At 31.4% G+C, this 17,548-nt stretch overlaps 1 protein-coding gene across 1 annotated transcript in view; it reads right to left on the bottom strand.

The window, feature by feature from the left end:
• The window catches only part of LOC107449725 (fibrillin-1), a gene marked incomplete in the record, with an annotated part of 285,801 nt that overhangs the window by 12,230 nt on the left and 256,023 nt on the right, over nt 1–17,548 (bottom strand). The window contains 12 exon segments of the mRNA XM_043039583.2: nt 578–703; nt 1,654–1,707; nt 2,803–2,946; nt 4,417–4,542; nt 6,087–6,209; nt 6,297–6,419; nt 8,689–8,811; nt 10,813–10,938; nt 11,015–11,077; nt 13,489–13,641; nt 15,145–15,270; nt 17,219–17,338. Coding sequence (XP_042895517.1) covers nt 578–703; nt 1,654–1,707; nt 2,803–2,946; nt 4,417–4,542; nt 6,087–6,209; nt 6,297–6,419; nt 8,689–8,811; nt 10,813–10,938; nt 11,015–11,077; nt 13,489–13,641; nt 15,145–15,270; nt 17,219–17,338 — 1,407 coding nt within the window.

Here is a 17,548-nt window from a genome sequence, read left to right as displayed (position 1 = left end):
ATTTTTCAATTCTTCTGCTGGCAGATTATCAGTGGTTCACATGAAACTAAAACAAAACACATTACAAAGGGGTGCAAATCCTTAATACGTAAATAAAATACTTTCAAGCAAGCCTCTGTATTTGCCTGCGAAGGGACAGAGTATGCACATTATTGGTTTTCATTAAATTGTTCTATCGTAAAGCACCCAATTTCATCACAGGGGTACCAAATAACTGAAGCCATGCCCTTTTCCGAGGATCAATCTTTGAATCATTTTCAGGTATGCTTCCCAGACTGTCGTTGAAAGCTGATTGTGCAACTCTAGTGTGACGTAGATAAAATATTGCCACTACTATATAAATTTTACTTGTGGTGAATGTGTAAAAAGTCCTGCAAAAGTATTGTGCGTTGAGGGTCACAGACCACAATGTCTCAATGCCACGATCATAAAAAATGTATATATATTTTTTAATACATTTTTTTTTGAAGAAATTTTGTAAAATCTGAAGGCTTAATCCCTCATGGTTAACTAAATTACAAATAATGAAGTTTTCGTAAATTATTATCTATAAATTTTATGTCTTTTTAACACCTACCAATACAGTTTGTGCCACTTGAATCTGGTTTGTATCCCTTGTTGCAGATGCAGCGATAAGACCCCATTGTGTTTATGCATCTTCCATTTTGACACAGATGTCTCATAAGACTACATTCATCTACATCTGAAATGAAACATACGACAAAGCGGGGATATTATTAGACAACAATCACACGATAAATTTTTCAATAAAAAAATTATACATATATTATTAAATGTTTCATCAGTGCAAAGTGTTAAATTAGTATTATTCATGACATTGTCCCAAATATAAAATGACTGCAATAGTGAGATTGATTCGGTGAAATGTTTGATACAATAATGTATATCATACATTTTTACATGAAATAATTCATTAGGTCAACCTCAGTGCATCAGATTTTCATATATAAAAATAATCAATGCAAAATCTTTTAATGCACTGTACCTATTATCCTTCCCAGATAAGATTTGATCATATTAATGAAATTGTCCCAATTAAATGGTCTTTTTTTTAATTTTTTGAATGAAGCTATTTAGCTATGAATTGGTAAAATATGACAACTGATATATTGATAAATATTTATTATATCAAAAATCATCAAAGCAAAGTTTCAAATTGATGAGATTATCCCAGATGAATGTAACTCAGAAACATGATTATACAGAGGTTATCACAGTTAAAACTATTTATTCGTGAATAATTTATTATACTATTATGCTAAAGTTAACAGTTAAAAATATATAAGTCTAGGGATTAAAGATTGGTGGCCTTTTACAATTAAAAGAAATATTATCGTTTATCACAATAAAACAGTGTAACAAAATATTATCAGCCCAAAATGTCTAATTCAGAGTGTGAGATTTTCTTATAATGCAAAACATTTTATTATTAAGCAAAACAAAATATATTATTGAGCTTTGAATCTCCTGTAATAATTTAGCCAACCAATCTTAGATTTTTTATGAAATGCTATGTAAAAGAGCTATTATCTTTTAATAGTTTATTAAGAGCCGTAGTTAAATGAAAAAACAATGAAATTCTCAAGATATGGAGTTGAATATTATAATAGTTATATAAATTATATACAATACCTCTTCCATCTTTGTCAAAACCTACACCATGTGGACAAAGATCATTGTAAGTCTCTGAAATAAAGAAGAGAGCATCAGAATGAAAAATCTTGATCTTATATGTGTAAAGAAGATGTGATTTGGTGTTTTGAACATTTTACATCAGTTATGGAACAATTTAGAGTTAGACTTTTTTACATGCAAAGCATTTTTATTTTGTTTTAACCTTTTTATAATTTTGGTGTCATTTAGAATAATTATTTTACTTATATTGTGGAATTCAGTTTAATGCAGAACAAATAATGTATCCACAATCAAGGCTGTAACTTAACTATAAATGGAAAAAATCTGGCAGTAAAAACTATTTCACTTTTAGTATTTTTATGATGAATGAAATAATCATGACTATAGTCATTGTTATTTTGCCGGAAGAGCCTTGCCACGGATAGAACCAGATGGCAAAGACTACTTGAGACAGCTTTGGCCTCTTACAGGCTGTAGTGCCTTGAAAGTAGAAAAGAATATATCCATGACTACCATGAATTATTAGCAGCCATATCATTTATTTGCTAGAGAGAAATTTATGAAATAAGTATTCATGTTTTCAATCAAGAAAAAGAAGTGATCATAGATAGTTTTTTCCTCCAAAAAACAGATAAAACTGCTTACTACTAATTTTTTCTATTTTCTGGGCAAGTAACAGCTCTGAATGATACTAACTAGATATAAGCTGCTCAAAAGTAGTTTAAATAAAGTTTGTAGGCAATTTTTAAAAAAACAGTAGTTTTAAAATAAAATTTGCAATTTATAAAACAATAAAACTTTTATAAAAATTTTTTTTAGCATGTCTCAAATAACTTTCTAAAATACATCTGCTTTAGTGATGTGAATTGGGTCAGTAAAAAAAAAAANTGATGTGAATTGGGTCAGAAAAAAAAAAAAAATACTGATTTATACTTTTCAATATGAAGTTCAAATGGACAATTAAACTTCATAGCGGAAAAAAAAATGCATCACATATAAACTTCATGAGTGAAGAAACAAAACTACGATTTTTAATCAAATGTTCAAATTTGGCATCTTATAATAGATGCCATAACAATTAAGTAGGATAATATAATTTTAATTTGGACTATAATAAAACTATAAATATTTTAATAGCATTCTTACGAGTTCCTCTTTGGGGACAACGTTCGCATCTTGGACCCCATGCGGCACCCATTCCACAACAGCAGTCCACTCTGGTCATTTCTCTTACATCCCTTGTCTGAGCAGAACATGATGGTAGTTTAAAGCAGTAACCAGCCCTCACATCTGAAAACACATAAGGTGTTATTTAGAGCATGAAACTAATTGGAAAGCAAAACCTTCTTTAAATTTTAAATGTATTGCATCGAATTTTCAAAAGCAATTTTTTTAGTTGACTACATACATTTACTGGACATGAATTATTCTTGATTGCAGCTAATTTTCAGGAAGAGTGGAATAATATTTAAAATTGAATCTTGATTGCCAATTATTTTTTAGTTAGCATTATACATTTACTAGGCGATGGGTTTATCTTGATAACAGAAGATATTTATTTTATAACCGTCGTTGAACAGCCGCCCCAATTATTTGAATTTGCGACTGCCAACGTTCAACTCCGTAGCCTTGTAATTTTGAACCCAATCCGAGGGAACTTCTGGAGCAAGTAGTGGGAGAAATTTGCCTTCGTGGAGGACTTTTTGATGGAACTAACCCCCACTTGCGTTACATGAAGAGGAAAACCACGAAAACCTCCAACGGTTGGCCTGGCGGCAAGAAGACTCTAACCCATGATCCGTCTACCACTGAGGATATTTTACGTCAGCACTGTGGTGAGTCTGAGTCGGATGCGGAATTCGACCAGCCTTTACTAGGATTCGAACCCGGTTCACCTCATTGCAAGGCAAACGCTCTATCCCTTGAGCCACCAAGGCTCACAGAAGATATTACTCTTTTAAGTTCCTAAAGTATCTGACTAAAGTTGTTATATTACTTCTTCTAAGATCCCCCAAAAAACCAGATAGGGTCACATTTACGTTAAGGGGATTCTAAATCACGATCCATCTAAGGATATTGTAAGTCAAAGCACTGTGGTTAGTGCGAACCGAGAGTAGGATGTGTATTTGCTAGCCATTGCTGGGATTCGAACCTGAGTGATCTCATTAGGAGGCGAACATTCTACCCCTGAGCCAACGTGGATCAAGTCCAACTAAGTTTATTTTGTAACTGACGTGGAATAACCAACTCAATTCTGAGTTTACGACTATCGATGTTCAACTAACGCAGCCTTGTAATTACAAACATCACCCAAAAAACAAAGGAATTTCTGGATTAGGCATCGGGATAAACTAGCCTTCATGGATGACTTTTTGATGGTACTAACCCTCGTTTGCGCTACATGGAGAGGAAAATCACAAAAACTTCCCAAGGTTAGCCCGACGGCAGGAGGATTCTAACCCATGATCCGTTTACCACTGGAAATATTTTAGGTCAGCATTAGTCGATGCAAAAAGGGAGCAGAATTCGTATCAACCAGCCAACTCTGGGATTCGAATATGGGTCACCTCATTGGGCGATGAACTCATTACCTAAAAGAAACAACCTCTATGAAGTTTGAGGTTATTTAAGAGAAACAGTTAAGGGATTTCACTTATTAAACCTTGTCTATTACTGTTCTCTTTGGTAGTTAGGCAATATTCAAAATGTATTTTATTTAAAAACATTTCAATAGAAAATGTCGGTATAAAATTTACTTACCAACGCATTCTTTTTGTGTTCTAGAAGGTTCAAAACCATCAAAGCATTCACATCGGTAAGAGCCCCTTGTATTGATGCATCGCCCATTAGAGCAAACATCCGGAATGGTTCTACACTCATCAATATCTGTTTAAAACACAAATATTTGCTAAATTTGAATTTACATGTTAATGTTACATATATGTTTGAAACACAAATATTTGCCAAATTTGAATTTACATGTTAATGTTACATATCCGTTTAAAACACAAATATTTGCCAAATTTGAATTTACATGTTAATATTACATGTATGTTTAAAACACAAATATTTGCCAAATTTGAATTTGCATGTAAATATTACACACAAGACTACATTTAATAATTACATATAAGAATAACATGATCTTTAAACTTTTCAAGACTGTTTTGAGTTTAATTTCAACTACCATATTTTTTTTAAATTAGAAACAATTAGGAAGAAGTTCGAGATTGATTTTTATGCTGTCTTCTTAGGTTTCTAAACTAATGTAGTTTTAAAGGGTTTCTAGTCATTCTATTGCGTAACTTAATATTTTCCATTATAATAGTTTTTTTGTTAGTGTATTTTATTTGAATTTATCTTATAGATTTTTTCATAAATTTCAAGTATGTAACTGGTACTATGTGTTATTCTTGATATGCGGAATGAAGTTAAAATAATAAAAAGTGGGATCTACAATAAACAATAGATGTAATGTTTTTATTTTTTTTAATGTTTTTTAATTGAGGCTGTATAAATTCACGTGATAAAAATTAGACTATTTTCTTTTAAGAATAGAATATATTAAAAACAAAGTACTACTTTTTTTTTTTTTTAGCTACTTTGCATTCAGAGAAAGGTTAACTTGATCTAACTGAATATTCGTTAGGCTTAGGCTTCTCATGAATATTCTAATTATAAAATAAGTTTTGTGAATCTAAACTTGGTAAACCTAAGTCAATTTAAATTATCAAAAAATTAAGCTTGTAACATTAAATACGTAAAAATAAATAGAATGAATTGGATCGCCCACGTGATTCGAATGAGTGACGACAACACAATAAAAAAGATACTGCTTTTTAGACCCACTGGAAAAAGAAAGCGGGGAAGGCCGCGATTGAGATGGGCTGACTCAGTAAGCAGTGTTCTATGTGGCGGTTTTTGCAATTTAATCTATTATTCATTAACCCCTTAACGATCAGTTAATTTTCAAGGAAACGGTCATAAAAGTGCCTATTTTTTTTTTAAATTCCTATCACAAATACACGTATTTGATTAGTGCTGACATCTAGTCAACTGCGAAAATAAACTAACTATCTACAATTACCTTAGAAATAACTTGGTACTGCCATCTGGTGTGTAAAATGAGAAATAAAATATTTTCCGGGCTAAAGAAATGAATTAGATTTATTTTTATTGGCTCGTTACTACTGAACACTCCAGCCCGGAAATATCACAGGAGCGAGAAATAGTGGGCGAAACCTCAACCCGTCATTTTCACGGGAGCGAGAAGAAAGAGGTTAAATATTTCTTCGTTAAAACCAGTACTTAATTAAATTAGTTTGATTGTTATAGTATTTTTAGTCTTTAAGAAATTCTTTTAAGTGCGACTGACAAAAACTTTTGATATTAGATATTCTTATTTTAAGCTTATCAAATAGGAAACTTACCTACACAGTCGTCGGCCATGCCAACTTGTCTGTAACCGTCTGGACAGATGCACATGAAAGAACCAATCAGATTCTTGCACTGGAAACGACAATCGTTGGCTGGTGTCTGACATTCATCCAAATCTATGCAGAAAATTTTTTTTAAAAATATTTTATTTATAATAATAAATATAAAAACAGGCTGAATAAAAACAAAAAAATATTAATTACCTTCACAATGTCTACCATCTGCAGCCAAGGTGTAACCATATGGACAGGTGCATTTAAACCCTCCGGGCATATTTTGACATCTAAAAGCGCACAAAGAACCCATATCTTCACATTCATTGACATCTGAAAAAATTCAAATTACTTTAGATGATTAATAAATACATATACCTGTATATGGTAATAATTTTTTTCTTTCTGTAATTAGTATCTTTTATTTATTTTCACACTTATTATATATTTTTAATGTTGTATTTGTCACATTCCAGACCTTTTGTTTCAGAAGCAAGTTGAAAAAATTCCGGTACATTTTCGATCTCTATTCTTTAGTTAAAGTATTTTAACACACGGATTTAATTAAATTAGCTGTAATTACTATAACAGAGATGCCAACTTGCTCCGGACAGCTAATATATATTTTAAAGTGGTAGTTTATTTATTGTGATTCTTGGTTTAATAAATTCAATCTAGTAGATTTTTTATCCACCACTATTTCTAAGTAATTCGAAGGCTCATAAAATTCTCCACTTTATAATACTTATGTCTTGCTATACCCTTTAAAAAATTAACAAAAAATTGTCAAATATTTGCAAAATTTACTTTGTAGTTATCAACCGTTTTATTAATTATTTTGGCTTGTCCGGAGCAGTTGGCATCTCTGCTATAATTTCATTATTTTGAATCATAAGCGATCGCAGTTTTTGTAAGGAAGTTAGACAAAGATTAAAAAAACAACAATTTAAGATGATCAAAGAGACTTGTATAAAATTAATATACAGAGTGTTTTGTTATAAATACTCTTAATTTACGTAATCTTTGTAAAATAAAATACAGTCTGTAAAGTAGGCACTTTATGGATCACTACTTAATATTTGTTACATTCAAATGTGGAAAAAATCAAAACATACTATCGAAATCTAAGGAATGACTATTGAGGAAAAAGGGGCTGAAATTCTTAAAAACCTGTTTCATTGTTTGAATTTACATTGAAGAAGATTGGAAGGCGGTTATTAAAAACACCTCGAAGTTTCAATAGATAATTAAACTAGTTTTGAGTCTTTTTTTTAATTTCGGCTTCTTAAGTAGTGATTTAATTGGATTTTTTTTTTGTTTAATTAAACAATAATTTACAACCCTTAAAATGCATACTTTTTTCTCTTCTGTTTTGTCAAAGATTCTAAAAAAACATATATATAGGGCGGAAATTATGGAACATCCTTTATCAAATTTTCATTTTAATGAACCTAATATTTTCTTATAAAAACTACCTCCTCCCAGGAAAATTTTCGTTGAAATATTTTTTTATTTAGCTGTGGTTCTTTTACAACCGGCTACTATTGAAAATATTTTCAACTATATTTGTAATACATTGGTAGGAATGTTAAGGTAGCAAATAAAGACGCGAAATAAAAATTTTATGTGTTAATATTTTTTTTATAACTATCGTTGAACAGCCGACCCAATTTTTTGGGTTTACGACTAATAATTTTCAACTCCGTAGCCTTGTCATTTTGAACCTAATCCGGAGGACAAGGGAGGTCCTGGATCAAGTACTGGGAGAAATTTGTCTTCGTGGAGGACTTTTTAATGGAACTAACCCACATTTGCGTTACATCTAGAAAACCTCCTACAGTAAGCCTGATGGCAAAGCGACTGTAACCCGTGATCCGTTTACCACTGAGGGAATTTTACATCAGCACTGTGGTCGGCGCGCCGACCGGCCTGTGTAGGGGTTAGGGAACTGCCCTTGCATCAGAAAGGTTCTGGGTTCGAATCCCGGGCAAGGCATGGATGTTCTTTCCTTCTCTGTANTAGGAGAAATTTGTCTTCGTGGAGGACTTTTTAATGGAACTAACCCACATTTGCGTTACATCTAGAAAACCTCCTACAGTAAGCCTGATGGCAAAGGGACTGTAACCCTTGATCCGTTTACCACTGAGGAAATTTTACATCAGCACTGTGGTCGGCGCGCCGACCGGCCTGTGTAGGGGTTAGGGAACTGCCCTTGCATCAGAAAGGTTCTGGGTTCGAATCCCGGGCAAGGCATGGATGTTCTTTCCTTGTCTGTACTATCTGTCCTTACTGTGGGAGCAACGTCGGCCCACCTAATATGGTGCCCCTGAAAGAGAGGCCATTAAATCTGCCCTGTAAATTCCTGAATTGACGAAAAAAATGTACTCCAGGTGGGCATTGAAAAAAAAAAACTGTGGTCGGCGCAAGCCGGATGCAGAATTCGTATCGACCAGCTGTCGCCGGGATTCGAACCCGGTTCACCTCAGTGGAAGGCGTGCGCTCTATCCCATGTGCCATCACAGCCTTATGTGTTGACATAAGAGAAATAATGCAAAATATTGCATCTTAAAAGAAAAAATGCTTGAAGATAAAAACAACAAACCTTCACAAGTTTGTCGTGGTCCAGAAATGTAACCTTCTCGACAGTCACATTCAAATCCTCCAATCACATTTGTACACGTTCCATTTCCACAAGGTGAACCTACTTCTCTGCATTCATCAACATCTGTAAGAGGAAAAAAATATCGAAAGGTCTGATTTTTATTTATTGCTCGATATCAAGACACAAAAAATAATATTTAATGATGTATGAAATTTGAGAATCGAAGTGTTTAGTATGAAGTGAAAAAATGAATGAAATCGAAGTGTTTGAACGAAATCGAAGTGTTTAGTATGAAGTGAAAAACACTAAAAATAAAATTTAAAACTTAAAGTAAATATGAACTTTTGTAGTATCGAATTTACATAAAGTTGTGTTAAAAACCATGTTAGAAGAATTTCAAAATTTTAATTACGATTATTACACCATGGATGATAGTTGCCAAAGCCTTGTAGTCAGTAGTTGAAATGTTGGACTCTAAAATGTTAATTTGAAATTATACTTAAATTTGTGTAGCGTTAATTCCTCTGAAATTTGTGTAAATGTTATTTCTAATTTCTATATTCCTATTTTTTATGAACCATTAGAATCAAAGGTATTTCACTTACAATTATGCTTATCTGTATCTTATCATAATTTTACAATAAATTAATTTGTAAGCTAATTAATTTAATCTCATATTATTATTTAAATAATTGACATAATATTTAAAAGAGTACGTTATAGAAACAAATTAACAAATTGTTGTTGGCTCGTTGTTGTAAGCAAATATACATATTTAGTGTTCAGTGTAAAAATAAAATAACTGAAATATGAAATAAAGTATAGTCGTTATAGCGAGCTTATTGTTGTAAGTAAATACACGTATTTAATGTTAAAATAACATTTAAAAAATCTGATAATGAAATGTTTTTAATATGCTATAGCTTTTGATGTCATTGATAACACTGAATATTGAAAAACTACAATAATACTGAATACTACTGTATGAAACTGAATACTGCAAAAAGTCGTATCCTTTTGAAATGTACGGCAAGGTTACTATAAATAGAAGAATTTTTCTTTTCGAATGAAATGAGCAGGATAACTTTGCCGATGACTGCTCACACCTTCACTCTATAAAAACATGCAGGATTAATATTGTAGGCAGGAAAAAATGTGAAATGATGTCCGTTTTACACTTTTCTGTCTTCTTCCCTTTTACTTTTTTCCTACAGCATTCCTCGTTTAAATAGCGGAAAATGAAAAATAAAAAAATTGTCGTAATAGCGGGAATATAGTAATTTTTAACTCGTTCTGAACATAAAAGTTATGTATCTTTAATACTAGCAATCTTATTTTTCTTGCATTTTTTATCATTAATTTTTACTCTGTCGTAATAACGGACTTCTCGTAATATCGAATATCTCGTTATATCGAACTTTACCTACACATCTTTTTATCCAAATTGAAGGAGCAGTATAACTGTAAATGGTTCTTGCGCAATGCTTCAAGAAGAAAAAGACCATGGATACCCACGCATGTGACCTATTAAGTCAGCTCTAGCTGATCATTTATAAGCAAAATTGCGTGTTAAAGCTGAGCTAAGTTTCACCACATAGGTTAGAATGTTAATTAACTTGAAGTTAATTAAATACAGCTCCATTAAGCACGTCGAATTTGTTGAAATATAATTCTTTCTCGTCTACGTCCTTAAAATAACTTAAATTTATTATTTCTTTATGTAGTTTATTGTAACCGTGGTATATTTTTCATTTGTGTTCCAGGCAACTTCGATGCATAATTAGTTTATATTCTACATGGCTTCATACTTGTTTTTGTGTTAAGTAAGAAATCGATAGTGAGACAATTGAAATCTTTGTGTAAGAATATAGAATGTGTCACTTAAGAGAATCGATACATGGCGGGCTTGGTTTACTCGAAATAGAATAGAAAGAACAGTTGCTAACGTAAACAAATATCACGTTTTAACAGCCAATCAGGATCGAGATACCCACACAACGTCACTTGCAGATATCCCATAAACAAATAATGTTGTTCAAATAATTATAAATATCTGTCTAAATAATTTTCATGTCCTCAAAGACTTCTTTAAATATAAATTTAACCGACCGGAACTATACATACCAATGCATTTTGTTCCTGTGCTATCTATCTTAAACCCATCCTGGCATTCGCATCTGTAACTGCCATCCATGTTGACACAGATTCCATTTTCACACAAAGTTGGGTCCATCATGCATTCATTGATATCTAAAACACAACACCTTAGTCAGTTTATCTTTCTTTACATAAACTGAATTGTATATGTATGCGTCAAAATACTTACCCTCCATCATACCATCAACAATGACGTATCCGAAACCATCTGGGCACATTTGTTTGAAAGCCTCTGAAATAATAAGTTTTATGATAATTCATGCAGTTATAAATAATAGTAATCAGTGATAAAAATTAGTAGCAGATGATTATCCAGTAATAAATTAAAATTTATAACTGAATGCAGTTTGAAACTTCTAATCTTAAAAAATAAATAGGCGAAGTTTTTTTCAAAGCTCTTTGGTTTCTTGCTTGTTTATTGGAGATCAAAAGGGCCTACAGGTGGCGCAGAGCAGAACTCTCTGCCTATGGTAACACTTCGCATGCTTTCACCATTTGCGTGTGGAGAGTCATAGGAGGAGGAAGTACGTTAGTTTCTGTCTTGATTTTCAAATAGATTAAAAGCTTATGAGTTAGGAAACTATATGGAACTGAAAACTACATTGAACATAGTTATATAAAAAACGTCGCGGAAATTTTAAAAAGTGTTTTTGATATTAAATACGAAAAACATTAAAAAAGGGGATCTTAGTACATTTCTATACAGCTGAGTAGAGGAGGGAATGGCAGGACGTGGAACTGGTCTTTTCACTAGATTGCATATTCAAGCTTTGCGATAACGAATATTTTTAATTTACTTCCCGTAATGTTCGAATTAGTTGAATTCATTTTTGATAAAGATTCTAAATATATATATTAAAAGTGGACAAATCCTGTGTCGTATTGTAACATGTTATTAAAAAATAACTGTTGCCAATTTATTCGTAATTTGTCTTCCTTAATAAAATTGAATTCTTTTATAAAGCCATTTTTGACCAAGGGTGCGAAAACGCGCCATTTCAATAAGTATTTTTTTAATAACACAGCGATGTATATTTTTCACGAATTTTATTTTTCTGCTATTTTTAAAGGTTGTGAAGATATCTATAAAAATATTGGCAATTCAATTGGAGTAACCTCTTTTTGCTAAGAAACACTTCTTAGCAAAAAGTTCTTAACACACTTAGTTTTTCTTTTCTTTTTTAATTTGAAACAGTTATTCACAAATGCGACTTTATAAAACGTATAGTTTTTCCATTTGAAAATAATCATATACTTTTATGATGGATTTAAATTGAAAAATCTGTAAATAAAATAAAAATAAGACGAATGTCTTAAAATAAAATAATTAGCGTTCAATTAAATGATTTGGTCAATAGTGCATACACACACCATTTTATTCCATAAATAAAGTATTTTTTTCAGGCATGAAACTTTTTTTTATGTTTCAATGAATGTAATTTAAATATATTTCAATGAAAAAAACACCACATTTAATAAAATTTCTATGCTTTGCCTAAAATAAGTTAATTCTTGGACGCAGAATTTTTATTAAACATGTTCTTAAAATGTTTTTCATTATTTTGTACTGATTTAGTTTAAAAGAAGTAAAAAATATTAAATTCAGTATTTTAATAATTTATGACTATGAAATACAGCATGAAACACCGTTGTCGTTTTTTGCCTTAAAGGTAAAATATTTCAAGCACGATCCACTTTTAAACAATATTTTTTTCCAATTTGCAGTTAATTAGAGTAAAGAGAAACAATTATTTATTATTGAAATTTCTTTAATTTACGAAATCAATTACTGATAAATTTTTCAATATGAATGAAAATTTTTTTTTTTCTTGCTTCTTTTTTTGGATTTTGAATTTCAGTGCAAATATAATTCTGATAATCTAACAGACTTTTTTTTTTTTAACTATTAGACTGTTTTATGATTAAAAGATAATAAAATATGTTTTTAGAGCGTCAGGGAAATAATAATAATAATAATAAAAAACGGACACCGGTGTCAAAAAAAAGGGTTAACGTTTTTTTTTTGATGCTCTGTCGCCAGGGCAAATGAAAAAGCTACAGTTAAAGAGCTCTACACTTGAAGCAATGCGATGATTTTAAACTATATTTATAATGTTGCCGTGAAAAATGATCTGGGCTTTAGAACGGACAAATAACTTAAATATTTTGTTTGAAATTAGTTATTAAACTTTTTTTTAAAAATCGGCAATTTAGCGACATTTTTCTACTTAGATGAACATTATTAAAGTCACTGCCTTACTCTCAGTTTTTGCAAATTTTTAGGAGCCCAAGTAATGCAGCATTAGAGTAAGTTTTTAAACACTAAAAAATTAGACCACAAACGCTTTTCATTTTCACAAAACTTTTCTCCATACTGACGTTTTGTGCCATTTTCAAAATAAGCGTAGACAGCGCTGGCTTTAGGTAGGATAAACTTGAACTAACAGTCATAAGTAACAGTCGAAAACTGACAGCAGTTATAAAAACAGCATATTAATCACTCAAAAAACATCATTTCATATTTCGACGGATCCTTCGAAAAAACAACCTTAAGGAATGAAACTTAATCAGTGAAATGAGAGTAATAATGACGTCAAATATATGGGTACAATATTTTCCATGGAGGTAAAATGTAAGACCTACCTCCTCTTGGATCGGGACATCGTTCACAGGCAGTGGATCCCCATCCGACAGATCCCTTCATACAGCAACATTCCTTCCTCGTCATGTTGGATAATCTAGGATTGGCACAGACTCCATTGATAAACTCTTGGAAACAGAAACTCTGTCTGGTGTCTGAAAGAACGATCATTATACGAATGCTATTTTTAAATAACGTTACTTTGAAATTTCACAAAAAGAGGTATTTGAAGAATTTATGTAAGGGATGATATCAACTCAAGTAGCACAGGGTTATTGTAACAGCTTTAGTCTACATCGACCGACATTGTCAATATTGGCGAAAATCGACATTGTGTGTACGATATTGTACGATTCCCGTCGATTTCACATTAAAAGTCTGTTTGTAAAACTTTTCATTTTAAACTTTATTGTGTTCTTAAATTAAAATTAATCATTTAAAAGACAAAAAATGACGTCAAATTGCTATAATTCCAAAAAATAAATTTAAAATATAAATTTAGAGATATCCGAAATGCTGAGAGATATCGATCGACGTTCATCAACGTTTTTACAATATCGATTAATATTGTTTCATGATATTGAATATACGTTATAAAAGGGGTTCATTTTTATATAGTACAATGTTTCGCTACGATACTGTACAATGTTCAAAGCTAAGTTTTTACGATATCGTTTTTGTGAATTGTGCTACTTGAGTAGGGCAGGCGAGGCATTTACAAAAGGCTCCACTTCATTAAATTAAAAAAAATCTTTTCTTCCAAAACTGTCAGTGCCTGGAGAGGCCCGGGCCTAGGACCCCCTCATTTCTGGAGGTTATACGTTGCTAATAATTTTTTTTTGTGTGTGTGTGTGTTTTTCCTTAAAAAATGTCTATTAGAATTATGAGTTAACAAAGATTGAATCAAATGAAGGCTCAAATTTACTGATATATTGTAATTTACTTACGTTAAAAATAATTTAAAAACAGTTCCTGATTAAACAATAGGTAAATTTTGTTAAAGTAATGACCAGAGCGGTCGCTCACTTCCTGATCAGGCAGGGTGGATTCTTTTGACTAAAAGGGCAGCAGGGTGCTGCGCCCTGTTTACCCTGCCTAGAATGAGCTCTGCCCTTTGGAACCCTAAATGATTGATCTGCTTTTGCCAGGAATCTGAGTTTTTACGCATAAAATTCTTTAAAGATCAATTTAAGGCAATAAATTATTTTGAGGAATGAAATTTTTCTTTTTATCAGTACTTGTCTTAATAAGGTTTTATGCCAATCAAGTGAATTCACAAGTCTGGAAATTCACAGTGGTCAAGTGAATTCACAGGACTTTAGCTAGTTTAGTTCTGAATTTGTTTTTGGTGTATGAATAAGATAAATTATGGCATTAGTTGAAATAGTATTTTCCGTTTTATCAGTACTTGTCTTAAAATAAGGTTTTATGCCAATCAATTGAATTCACAGGTCTGGAAATTCACAATGGTCTAGTGAATTCACAGGACAATAGTTAGTTTAGTTGTTGCCTTTGATAAAGATTAAAATTTCAAATAACTTTAGAATGGTTTAATGAAGTTAACTGATTTCTTTTAGATCACTCATCCCCTTGTCATTAATTATTTACATGTCATGTTCAAAACAAAATATTTCTATTTGCTTTAAATGATTGCTTACCAATGCAAGTTTTGCCATCAGAAGATAACTTGTGTCCCTTGGAACATGTGCACTTAAAACCTCCTTGCGTATTCGTACAAGTTCCACCCTCACATATACCAGGAACTGAACGACATTCATCAATATCTAAATAAGAAATAAAACACAGGTTGCCATTAAATTAAAAATATAAATAATTAAAACAATTTATAAATAAAAATATGAATAGGGTGTTCTGTAATGGACGAATCTAATGTAATAAAAGTTGAAAAATCCGTGTGCAGTTGGGGAGCCTGGTGCGGAGACCAGATAATTTCTACCACCACCTGCTCTCCCATGTAAATTGTGTGTGTGCGCTTGCGAACGTATTGCCTTCAGATCATCAATAAGGGTATACCGCCAACAGTAGCCCAAATAGTGTACAAAGTAAAACATTCTTAACGAAAGAGTAATAGCTGTCCTTAATTTATCTCTTCAAAATACTTTTAAAGAACGGAATGAAAAACTCTGCACATTTAGTGTTGTAAGTTAATAATTAAGGGATGAAGAACGGAGACATTTTCAAATACCAAACGATTACACTAGGGAACAATTTTTCTTTTTTTCACGTTGTAGGAGATTTTTTTTTAAACAGATCTTGGTCACTGATTTCATATCTGCAATTGGTTTCACTCTTCTAGCTACAGTTATTTTATTTTTATTTTTAGGTAACATTCTTAGCTTATTTTTTTGTCGAAATGTACAAGTTTAGAAACGTTGTATATTAAAGGGGTGAGTAAGGGCACATCATCAGGATTTAAATTGTATAGGAACCTATGCCCGGAAATGATGTCTTACGCTGACGTCTTTTCCTATTATGAAGCACACGAAGAAACAGTTCAAAATGGGTAATAGCCCCCAGCGGAGCATGGCGACATTTCCGTGCACGGGTTCCTATGAATGCAATTTTAATCCTGATGATGTGCCTTAACTCTTCTAAAAGTTTGTCGCAACAATTACGCGACCCCCTGTTATATACAGCTTTAAAAAACTTGTCCATTTTGATAAAAAAAATTCGACTGATAATGTCATTTTTTTAAAAAAATCTATTGTTTTACGAACAAAACTAATTTCAGATTTTTGAAATTCATACATCCGAATTATACAAAACCAAGTAGTGCAAAAAAACAAAACAAAAAAAACTTGTTTCTTAGTGTTATTATTAAGATCAATAGAAACAAGGAAGTCATTATAAAGCAGGCTACTTGTCCATTGGAACTGAAATAAGGTGGGGACATTATTTAAGCTTCATCCTCAAATCATTCATTTTAATTCATCTTTTGCTTTAGAGTTTAAAAACGCTTTTGTTTCTCTGAATCCTTTTCATTGCATAATTTTAATTTGCAATTTACCCTTGGTGGGCACAGTTTACCTTATTTTTAAATAAGAATTATAAAAATGTATATTAAGGAGGTGGTCATTACGATTTACTCTGCACTCTGAAACAATTTAAAAATTACAAAAACATAAATAACTTATATTATATTTCCCTACTTTTTACCAATTTGCAAATCTAATCTCTTATGAATAGGGCAGATCTGAAACATAAAAATCTATTTGATTGCCTTGAGAAACAGGACTTGAAAGGCAATGATTAGAAATATTTCCAGGTCTCATTAGGCAATCAGGCTGGTTTTTTGATTTTTTCATCCCACTTTTATATCTAGTAATTCGTTAAATTTTGATAACTTTTTCGTTTCTATATTGCTTTAATTTAATTTGCGCCTTTTAATGTTTTTATTACTCAGACTTAATTTTCGATAAAGATTCTAAAAATACGTATTAATGTTGGTTATTTTAGATCAATCTTTAAATATTTAAATTGAAACATAAAAGGTATCGTATAAACTAGCATTTCTTAACTGTTGTAAAATACAATATAGTGTTCAGCGACCCATATGTCAATAGAGAAATAAAAAATTTCATGCTTAGTAAACACTACATGAAATGCTATGTAAATTTTTTAATTTTATGAAAATTAGTGACGTATGAGAGTAAATTATCTGAAAGGTTATTCTACACAAAAGTGTTCTTGAACTTATGAATCATTTCTTACCTTCGCAATCTCTTTTATTTGGTGTCAATTTATAACCATCATCGCAAGTGCATTGAAATGATCCTTCAGAGTTTCTACAGTTACCCTGAGTGCATATATTATCGGAACATTCATTAATATCTGAAATAGAGAAAGTGTATTTTGGCAACAAACAAGTACAGTAAAAGTTCGTAATGACGAAAATTCACAATAGCAGATGGAATCGTCGTTATAAGCAATTTCACATATTTAATGTTAAATAACATTAAAAAAGACGAAAAATATAAAATGAAGTCAAATCGGAGTGTTTGATGTCATTAATTACGTTGAATATTGATTTCAATCATAAGC

The sequence above is a fragment of the Parasteatoda tepidariorum genome, chromosome 7, assembly GCF_043381705.1.
Source record: "Parasteatoda tepidariorum isolate YZ-2023 chromosome 7, CAS_Ptep_4.0, whole genome shotgun sequence".
NCBI lineage: Eukaryota > Metazoa > Arthropoda > Arachnida > Araneae > Theridiidae > Parasteatoda > Parasteatoda tepidariorum.
Note: the sequence above shows the minus strand (reverse complement) of the source record. Positions and strands in the feature narration are given on the sequence as shown.